The sequence below is a fragment of the Theropithecus gelada genome, chromosome 3 (genome assembly GCF_003255815.1).
Source record: "Theropithecus gelada isolate Dixy chromosome 3, Tgel_1.0, whole genome shotgun sequence".
NCBI lineage: Eukaryota > Metazoa > Chordata > Mammalia > Primates > Cercopithecidae > Theropithecus > Theropithecus gelada.
Genome location: NC_037670.1, coordinates 48,969,448 through 48,981,005, shown reverse-complemented (window position 1 = coordinate 48,981,005; position 11,558 = coordinate 48,969,448). Strand labels below are relative to the sequence as shown.

At 39.4% G+C, this 11,558-nt stretch overlaps 1 protein-coding gene across 3 annotated transcripts in view; it reads right to left on the bottom strand.

The window, feature by feature from the left end:
• Positions 1 to 300: 300 nt before the first annotated feature.
• The window catches only part of LIPI (lipase I), a 103,169-nt gene continuing 91,911 nt past the window's right edge, over positions 301 to 11,558 (bottom strand). For all 3 annotated transcript variants that reach the window (XM_025380132.1, XM_025380131.1, XM_025380130.1), the window contains one exon: positions 301 to 569. In XM_025380132.1, coding sequence (XP_025235917.1) covers positions 482 to 569 — 88 coding nt within the window. In that variant the 3' untranslated portion in view covers positions 301 to 481. The remainder of the gene's footprint in view (positions 570 to 11,558) is intronic.

The window sequence follows — 11,558 nt, the reverse complement described above, 5'->3', positions numbered from 1 at the left end:
AACAAAGCCATTATTTACAAATGACAAAAAATGATGCCAAGTAGATGATTATATAAGTGTATATGTTTACTAGGTTCACATTAATGCAAGTGATTTCTCCAAATGAAAATTTACAAATAAAATAATGTGTTCATTATTTACCTTAGTAGTAAAATAAATTTTCTGTTGAAAACAGTGAAGTATTCACTAAACTTGCCTATTTTTCAAAAGACATTTATTCATTATTAGTAAATAGTCAATGATAAGTATTAAATGAGGAAGCAGAAAAAGTAGACAGAAATAAACAACTTTCAGAATGTATTTGGAATGCTTAACTGTATGCATTTTTTATTTTCTTTATTTTTGATTCTCATTTTTTTTAAGAAATAGAAATACCTGAATCTCAAATTGAACAGTGCATTATTAAAGAAAGACTGATTGCATTGTTTTGTTTACAAGTCCGTTAATTCATAAACAAGTGCATTTGATAGAAGAAGGCATCTTATGTTTTCTTTGGTGTGCACGCGTTTAGATAAAGAAACACTTCCTCTTTTTCTTTAAGTACAATATTATACCTGCAAAGAGGTGGTCTGAGAAAGAGAAAAAGGGAAAGAACAAAAAATAACTATTAGTAAAACAAGAGAGTTGATGTCCTTCTCTCATAAATATTAGAATAGTCCATGCCTGTAACTAGCTAGTTCTCTAAATGTAGGGAGTTGGAACAAATCTATGGGATAATTTCCATTCTATCTCATTTGGCTGTGTAGGGATGAAATAGACAAAATGCTTATAAGAAAGAAAAAAATCTGTTTCAACTTCTTTTCTCACTGCCTTATTGGAAAACTTAATTGTATGAGAAAACTTAATTGTATGAGAGGTACAGTTAGATACTGATGCAGTTGAAACTTGAACTCAACTCAGTATCCAGGCCATTCCTTCCATCATGATGGTCACCAGAAGAGAGTCAGAGTGAATCGCATAGACAAAGTTTGCCAAAGCAACTTAATCAATCCTCTTATGCCACCTACTAAAATGGAAATAATAAGTCCTAAAGTATTCTATATCTTGGACAGATTTTATATTTAATATTTCAAGCTTTCCAAGAAGCCAAGTCACTGCAGCACTGTTCACATATTTATAATAAAATAGTAAGACAAGTGTGTTTTCTTTTTTCTACAATTGACTAAAAGCTCATGACCTTATTAGCATAGCATTGAATTATCTTCTATTCATACATATATAATAAATACATATTTTTTGAAATATTCTATATTTTACAAAGCCTCTACAAGCTTTACAAAACAGCTTAGGCAGGTACACAAGGCCTATCAATGTTAAATTTTACCAAAACCTTTGAGAAAAAATAATTTGCTGTCCTTTTACATTGTAAAAGTTCATCTAGTGTCACTGTCATGAATTTTGATATATTTTTTATCTTATGTTTAATAGTTCCTTCTCCCAGGCAATAAAAATAAAAACACTATAATTTTGTGATATATTTTGAATTACCAAGGGAAAAGAATATTATATATTTATCTTTCTAATTTCAAAATGCATGTTGAATTTGTACTTCTAATGCTTTGCTTACCACACATTACCAAAAATGAGCACATTACATTGATAAAGTATAAGATTGATCTAAAATAATAAAAAAGAAATCAAGTAATAAAATTTTTAAAAATTCAAATACAATCTAGTTTTCTATTTTAATCCATATATATTATATCAAAGTACAAAAAATATATAAGCTTCTTTACTTCAAAAATCTCCTTAAGGCTTTTGCTCAACCTATCACCACATCTATCCATTTAGTATTCTCTTTTTTTGCCATTAATATAGAGGCCCCTAAATTTGACTTCATTTTTTTATTTATTTGCTTGTTTTAAATTCATAAAATTATATGTATTCATTGTGTACATGGTGTTTTGAAGAATAAATACATTGTGGAATGGTTAAATATAGTTAATTAAAATACACATTTCTTTAGTTATTTTGCAGCAAGAGCATTCAACACCTACTCTGCATTTTTCAGGAATATAATGTTTTGTTATTAACTATGGTCACCATGCTGCACAATAAATCTCTTGAACTCATTCCTTCTATCTAACTGTAATTTTCTATCCTTTGACCAACATCTCCTTAACACCTTCCCCTCCCAACTGCCCAGCCTCTGGTAACCATGATTCTACTCTCTGCTTCTATGAGATCAACTTTTTCAGATTCCACATGTGAGTGAAATCCTACAGTCTTTGTCTTTCTGTGCCTGACTTATTATACTTAACATGATGTCCTTCAGGTTCATTCATGTTGTTGCCAATGATGGGATTTCCTTCTTTATTATGTCTGAATAGTATTCCAATTTATAGCTCTCTATCATCTATCTGTCTCTATATAGGTGATATATATATATACACACATATATACTATATTTTTCTTACTGCTTCATCCACTATTGAAATCTTAGGCTTATTTTTTATCTTGGTTATAGTGACTAATGCTGTAATAAACATGGAAGTGCAGATATCTCTTCAACATACTGATTTAATTTCCTTTGATATATACCCAGCAATGGAATTGCTGAATCATATATTTATTCTATTTTTAATGTTTTTAGGAACTTCCAAACTGTTTTTCCTAACAACTATACTAATTTACATTCTCATCAGTAGTTATCAACCATTCCTTTTTTCCATGTTCTCACCAACATTTATTATAACTTTTGTCTTTATGGTAATAGCCATTCTTACAGTAGTGAGGTGATACCTCTTTGTGGTTTTAATTTGCATTTCCCTCATGGTTAGTGACATTGAACACTTTTTCATATACCTGTTGGCCAATTGTATGTCTTCTTTTGAAAAATGTCTTTTCAGATCCTTTGCCCAATTTTTAATTAGGTTATTTGTTTTCTTGATATTGAGTTGTTTGAGTTCCTTATATATCTTGGAGATTCATCTCTTATCATATATATACTTTGCAAATAATTTCTCCCATTCTGTAGATTGTCTCTTACCTCTGTTAATTATTTCCTTTGATGAGCATAAGCTTTTTAGTTTAATGTAATCCCATTTGTCTATCTTTGCATTTGTTGCCTGTGCTTTTGAGGTCATATCCAAAATATCATTGTCCAGACTGATATCAAGAAGATTTTCCCTATATTTTCTTCTAGCAAGTTTATAGTTTCAAGTCTTAGATTTTGGTCTTTAGTACATTTGGAGTTGATTTTTTTTTTTTTTTTGTATAAGGTATGACATAAAGGTCTAATTTTATTCTTTTGAATGTGGATATACAGTTTTTCCAACACCATTTATTTTTATTTTGTTTTTTTAAAGTAGTAGATTCAGGGGGTACATATGCAGGTTTGCTACAAGAATATATTGTGTAATGATGAAGTTTAGGCTTCCTGTGTACCCAATCACCCAAATAGTGAATGTTGTACTCAGTAGGTAATTTTTTAATCTACATCCTTCTCCCACTGTAATCTCTTTTAGAATCCCAGTATTGATTATTTCCCCCTGTATTTCCATGTGTACCCACTCCAACACTATTTATTGAAGAGACTGTCCTTTCTCCACTGTGTGCTCTTGGAACCTTTGTTGAAAATTAATTTTTAAATGGGTGAATTTATTTCTAGGCTCTCTATTCTGTTTCATTGGTCCACATCTCTGTTTTTATGCTAGTATTATACTACTTTGGTTACTATAGCTTTCTAATATATTTTGAAGTTATTTGGTGTGATGTCTCTAGCTTTGTTCTTTTTGCTCAAGATTGCTTTAGCTATTTAAAGTATTTTGTGGTTTCATAGAAATTTTAAGATTTTTTTCTATTTCACTGAAGAATTTCAATGGTATTTTGATGGAGATTTCATTAAATCTGTAGATCCCTTTGATTATTATGGACATTTTTAACAATATTAACCCCTCCAAGCTACAAACATGGGATAGCTTTCATTTATTTGTGTCTTCTTCAATTTATTTCATCACTGTTTTACAGTTTTCTGTGTAAGAATTGTTAACCTTTTTGGTTAAATTTATTCCTAGGTATCTTATCATCGTATAGCTATTGTAAATATATTTGTGTTCTTGATTTATTTTTCAGATACTTTGCTATATTGCATTTTCAAAGCTATCTTTGAGAATGTTATATTAGTATTTATACATATTCATGTATTTTGTTTTTAAAAATCGAATTATACTCTTATAAAACATCATGCTTTTCTCACCAGGCAATATCTTATGAATCTTTTCATGAATATAAAGAAACATTTAAATATATAAATATATATAAAAAAAAAAAAAAACAATAAATATATAAAAAAGAAAAATTAATTCTTGTATATTGATTTTGTATTCTGCAACGTAACTTATTCCTAATATTCTTTTAAAATATTACTTGGATAAGGTTTCCAGCAATAACCAGGGAAAGGAATAGTGCCTGTTTCCACCTGCCATGTGAGAAAACCCAATTCATAGTTCACTGGATAAGGCACACAGAAGGGTCTTCTCTAAGTAGTGGGAATCATTACACCTAGACTGAGCACTTATCCAAGTTAGCTTAATAAATTTTGAAAGCAAGACCTGAAAGGTGTAACCCCAGTAACATTTTGTAGGAATACAAAATATAGAACATTCAATAAGATACATTCACAGCATCTATGATGTAATTGAGAATTACTAAGCATTGCAAAGCTGGAAAATGGACCCATATAAGGTGAAAAATCAACCAATTGAAACCAACCCAGAACTAGCACAAATGTGAGACTCAGCAGATAAATGCATTAAAACAGTTATTATACCTTTACTTCAGATGTGGAGACATGAGAGATACGAAGAGGTGAGAACTATGATGTTTGAGATGAATAATACACTTACGAGATTAAAAGCAGATTAGATATTGCAGAAATAAATCAGTGAACTTAATAACATAGCAACAGAAACTATTCAAAATAAAATGCAAAGAGAAAATAGAATTTTAAAATTAACAAAGCTATCATCACACTGTTGTACTATCAAATATTAGATATTACTTCAAGTAGCCAAAAATACTTAAAATTGGAATCCTCAAAAGGAGAAGTTGTAGAGGAACACAGAAAAAAACGAAAAAAAAAGGCTGGAAATTTAGATGAAACTTGATGAAAACTATAAACCCACTGTATTATTCTGTTCTCACACTGCTATACAGAACTGCCCAAGACTGGGTAATTTATAAAGGAAGAGGTGTAATTGACTCACAGTTCAGCATGGCTTGGGAGGCCTCAGGAAATTTACAATCATGGCAGAAGGCCCCTCTTCACAGGGTAGAAGGAGAGAGAATGAGTGCCCAGCAAAGGGGAAGCCACTTTAAAAACTTTCAGATCTTGGCCGGGCTCAGTGGCTCACATCTGTAATCCCAACACTTTGGGAGGCCGAGGCAGGCAGATCATGAGGTCAGCAGATTGAGACCATCCTGGCTAACACAGTGAAACCCCATCTCTACAAAAAATACAAAAAATTAGCCAGGCGTGGTGGCATGCACCTGTAGTCCCAGCTACTTGGGAGGGTGAGGCAGGAGAATCGCTTCAACCCAGAAGGCAGAGGTTGCAGTGAGCCGAGATCACGCCACTGCACTCCAGTCTTGGCAACAGAGCAAGACTCCATCTCAAAAAAAAAAAAAGTTCTGATCTCATGAGAACTAACTACCACAGGAACAGGATGAGGGAACCACCACAGTGAATCAATTATTCAATTATCTCCACCAGGTCCCTCCCACAACATGTGGGGATTATGGGAACTACAATCAGACCCATCCAAAATGGCTACAAGCCTGCTTTGAAGATTATTGTTAAGACTAGTGGCTCGAACAAAACAAGGAACCATAGAAAAGACCCATAAAGCACAGGCCCAGGAGAAAAAGCAAGGAAAACAGGAAAAACCTGTCCCACAGACCCTGCCAGAGGAGCTAGAGACTCCACCCCCTTATGTTCCAATTTACTCTTCTTTGGCAAGGCTTAGGCAGGAAGCCACTCCAGCAGCTGCCTCCGGAGGGTCAGACTCAGAGGAGAGTACCCCCTGAACTTCACTATATAGGGAACAGCCAGGGCCACTGCCTGATAAATCAAAGGAGGAACTCAAGGATGAGGTTGGCCGTCTCTGGTCAGGACGTGCCTGAGTCATGCAGATGCCCCTCAGAGAAACTAGATTTGGGTGGGGACATGGGCAAACCATGCCACCCACAGTTCCAAGAAAGCCAACAAACTTCAAAAAACAAGAAGTATGAAGAAAAATACAGCATGGTATGTCATAGTAAAATTGCTCAAAATCAGTGACAAAATCAGAAAAATCTTAAAACGAGCCAAGCAGAAAAGTAGATTATCTTTGGAGCAACAAAGAAAGGATAGCAACAGATTTCTCATTAGGTTCAGTGCATGGTAGAAGATGGCAAAACAACATCCTTAAAGAATTGATAGACCAGCCTGACCAACATGGTAGTGAAGAAGGAATTCATGAATTTTACAAGTATAATCAAAGACAAACAAGACATTTTTACTTTTTCCTTCAAAAGCTAAGTGTAGTGTAGCAACCTCCCTGCCCGCTCCCACCCGTAGTCTAAGTTAGAGAAGAATACTAACTGCCTGTTTTTCCTTCTGTGCTCAATAAGCCTTATCTGTACTTGCTAGTTGCACATTCCTTGAGGCTCAGCGAGTTCCTGCTTCACCTCCCTAGACCAGCTGCAAAGTTACAAGGTTGATACAGAAACATGGTTTCCCAGGGATGTGGAACATATAGTATAAATAAATGTAAAAGACTGATCAACTGCCTTTGTTCTCACTTCTGTAAGTATGCTTCCTGCCTCACATAGCTCCCAGCCACTGACTGCTTAAAAGGTGGTTGCTTTCTTTGTCCGGGGCTCAGACTTTCCTGGATGCCAGTCCAACTGAGCCAGTGATCACCTTTTAATAAAGACCTTTCCTGAACTCTGTTCGGTCTCTCTTATCTCTGATTGTCCCACAACATTTCTGGGGGCTCATCTGGGATTGGAGATGGCAGGTTTTTGTCTCCTTTGACTATGGGTTACAGCCCCAGGATGTGGGAGATTTGGGACTCTTGGCACCACTGGGTAGGACTTAGCCCAGAAGGAGAACAGTTCTCCCGTGTCTTAGAGTCTTCCCTTGACAACGCAAACGGAACCCACTCAGGAGTTGCAGGAGAGTCACTGGAGCAGCGCGCAGGCAGACTACTGAACCACAGTAAGGGTGGTCCCTAGGAAAGCGTGTCCCATAAGGACAGAAGGGGAGCTTGATCACCTCCCAGGGAATGACCATTTATCCAACCCAGAGCAGCTGGGGGCGGCAGGAGTGGCTTGCCAATTTGGATGAATGTCGTATCCCCACTCACACTGGAACTGGAAAAAGGGAGAAAATGAGCCAAAAGAGTGGCAAGTGCAGCAAGGTAGAGCTTCCTGGCAGGGTGACAAGAGTGGCTTGCCACTCCAACTGGGAGTGTGTGGGTGTGTGTGAAGCTACCTGGGACACGGGAGATTCTCGTTTCGTCCGATGAGGAGTCCTGGGGTAGGAGTGGTATGTGTATGTGTGTGAATGTGGGAACCTAACTAGGCTCACCTGGGACGCGGGAGATTCTCGTTTCGTCCGATGAGGAGTCCTGGGGTAGGAGTGGTGTATGTACGTGTGTGAATGTGGGAGCCTAACTAGGCTCACCTAGGACATGGGAGAAGCTCGTTTCATCCGATGAGGAGTCCTAGGGTAGGGGAGGTGTGTGACAGTGTGTGAAAGAGATGGTCTCAGGAGAGGCCAATGTGGGGAGTGATGGGGGAGATGCAGATCTCTTAGAGCAGACTGTGTCCTCCAAAGCAAGTGTGGGATGAGCCAGACCTAGGTCACTGTGTAAGGCCAACAGGATGTCATAGCTTCACAGCAGTACTTGGGTGTGACCTGGCCAAGCAGGGTCCGGACCTCCCATAATAGGACTCGGTCTGGTGAATCTGAGAGTGAAAGTGTGTTGTGAGGGAGGAAATGGAAGAAAAAGCGTTGAAGCCAACTCCATTAGAATGTATGTGGAAGAACTTTAAGAAAGGCTTTGATGGTGATTATGGAATGAAGTTAACACTGCAGAGGCTAAGAACCCTTTTTGAGATTGGCCCTCTAATGTAGGGTGGCCAGCTGAGGAAACCATAGATAGGGAAATAATTGGCCGAGTGTTTTGGGCGGTCACTGGGGTCAGACAACAGCCTGGGTACCCTGATCAGTTCCCATACATAGACTCCTGGCTGCGTGTGATTCAGACCTGTCCAAAATGGCTACAGGCCTGCTTTGAAGATTACTGTAAGTCCCTAAGGGCTCAAACAAAACAAGGAACCATAGAAAAGACCCACAAAGCACAGGAGCAGGAGAAAGAGCAGCAAGGAAAGCAGGAAAAACCTGTTCCTCCAGGCCAGTGGAACTAGAGACTCCACCCCCTTATTTTCCAATTTATCTATCTCCGGCAAGGCTTAGGCAGAAAGCCGCTCCAGCAGCTGCCTATAGAGGGTCAGACTCAGAGGAGAGTACCCCCCAAACCTCACCACGTAAGGAAGAGCCAGGGCCACTGCCCGATAAAGCAAAGGAGGAACTCCAGGATGAGGTTGCCCGTCTCTGGCCAGGACGCACTCAAGCCATGCAGATGCCCCTCAGAGAAACTAGAGGACAGATCTATCTAGATGCACAAAATGAGGTTCAAAGAGGAGAACGACTTTATGAGGAGAACAGCTTTATGTTTATTAGTCCTTCTCTACCACAGACATTTTCAACTGTAAACAGCATACTCCCTCCTATACGGAAAAACCCCAGGCTCTTATTGATCTAATGCAATCCATCTTCTTAACTCACAACCCAACCTGGGCTGACTGCAAGCAGCTCCTTCCGTCACTGTTCAATACAGAAAAACGCTACAGAGTAATACAAGTGGCTAATAAGTGGCTAGAAAGCAACACCCCAGTAGGCATGGCAGATGTCAAACAGTATGCACAACAGACTTTACCAGTAGAAACTGATCTAGGTTTGGACTGAAATTAGGCCCAAGGGCTGCTAAACTTTCTGAGATACTGAGAGACTCTGATACAAGGAATAAAGGCTGGAGGGAAAAAGGCAACAAACATTGGAAAGGTTTCAGAGGTTCATTAGAAACCAGATGAAAGTCCCAGTGAGTTCTATGGGAGGCTTTGTGAGGCTTACTAACTCTACACACCTTTTGACCCAGAAGCAGCAGGGAATCAGTGCATGGTTAATGCAGCATTTGTGTGTCAAGCACAAGATGACATTAAGCAAAGTTGCAGAGGCTGGAGGGGTTTGAAGGTATGAACATTCCCCAGCTTACCCAGGTGGCAACCCAAGTGTTTGTAAATCAAGGTGAAAAAGCAAAGTGGGAGGCCAAGTGTAGAGTGAAGGAAAAGGCAGAGTTCTCACCCACAGCCCTGGTTGAAAGAGACGCTGGATTTGCAAGAGGATGTGAACATGTCATGGATGTGGTCACAGTAGAGGACAAGCTAGGCCAGATCAGGAGACAAGGACAGGTCAAGAAGGTCGGCCTAGACTAGACAGAGATCAATGTGCGAGATGCAAGCAAAGAGGGCATTGGAAAGATTAATGTCCAGAGAAAGAAAAGGATAAGGGCAACAACCAGAGACAGAATGACTGGACAGAGCCTCCTTCTGCCACTGGGCAAGGCAAAGTAAGATCCAACATGGATCTAATTGGGCTAGCAGAAGCCAATGACTACCTTGAAGACTGAGACAGACCGGGCTCCATCTCATTAGGCCCCAAGGAGCATATGGTCTCAATGGTAGTAGGGGGCTGAAAAATAGACTTTATGGTAGACAGAGGTGCAGAACGCTCGGTTGTGACTCAAACAATTGGGCCATTGTCAAAAGACTATGCTAATATCAGAGCCACAGGTATCACAGAAAAGACACATTTTTTCAAATCAAAGAGATGTATGACTGGAGACTGAAAAGTCCAACAAAAATTCTTATATTTGTCAAACTGCCCAGTGCCGCTACTAGGAAGAGACTTACTACAAAATCTGCAGGCTCAGATCTTCTTTAGTGGAGATATGACCTTAAGCCTAAGGCAAAGAAAGGTTATGGTATTAACACAATCCCCAAAACAGGAATGGAGACTTTATGAAAGTAGTTCTCAGGAGTATGGAAAAAGATACAGTGTGGCTGAAGGAGAAAAACTCTCCACAGACTTAATTCTTAAGTTACCAGGAGTCTGGGCAGAGGACAATCCCCCAGGGCTGGCAGAAAATCAAGCACCTGTCATAGTAGAGCTACTACGAGGAACCTACCTGGTGCAGATCTGTCAGTATACCGTTCCCAAAGAGGCTAACCAAGGGATTGCAAAGCACTTAAAATGGCTCCTTGAATTTGGAATAATAGAGAGGTGTCTCTCCTCATGGAATACTCCCATATTGCTGGTGTTAAAACCTTCTACTGACTGCCGGCCTGTACAAGACTTAAGGGCAGTCAACAAGATGGTGGCTACACTGCATGCTATTATGCCTAACCTGTATGCTATGCTTGGACAAATACCTGCTAGTGCTGCTTGGTTCACATGCTTAGACATAAAAGATGTGTTCTTCTGCATCCAATTAGCCCCTGTAAGCCGAGACATTTTTGCCTTTGAGTGACAGAGAGAGACTTCCCCAAGGATTTAAAAACTCCAACTATCTTTGAAGAGGCACTAGCCTCACACTTAAAGGCTTTCACGCCACCTAGCGACCGATGAGTCTTACTGCACTACATAGACGATTTGTTGCTATCCGCACCCACCAGAAAGGAATGTATCCAAGGAACAGAGAGTCTCCTTTGAGTCCTGTGGAAAGCTGGGTATAAAATGTCCAAAGAAAAGGCACACATCTGTGGCCAAGGAGTTCAGTACCTTGACTTTTTCATCTCACAAGGGCAGCATGAGCTTGGGCTGGAGCAAAAGGAGACTGTAGCATTCCTTAGCCAGACACAAGGCGGCAAATGCAGGAATTCCCAGGGGCAGCTGGTTTCTGCCGCACATGGATCCCCAACTACTGGGTCCTAGCAAAACCTTTACATGAGGCAATGAAAGGGGGGAAAAGGAGCCCCTCCTTTGGGAAAAAGAACAGGATATGGCTTTCAAGGAAATCAAGAAAGCTTTAATCCAGGAACCAGCACTAGGGCTGCCAGACATAACAAAGCCCTTTTACCTCTATGTTCATGAAAGAAAAGGAATGGCTACAGTAGTCTTAGTGCAAACGCTGGGGTCATGGAATTGGCCGGTAGCATATTTGTCCAAGCAACTAGACTTTGTGCCTAAGGGATGGCCACCCTGTTTCAAGGCACTGGCCACCACTGCCTTTTTAGCTGAGGATGCTAACAAGCTCACATCTGGACAGAAGCTGATAATTCAGGTGCCCCACACAGTTGTCACCCTGATGGAACAGGGAGGACAAGGTTGGCTCTCTAACGGTAGGATGCTGAGATACGAAGGGCTACTATGTGAGAATCCATACATCACCTTAGAGACTGTGAATACCCTAAATCTGGCCACACTGTTACCAATAGAATATGTGGAACAT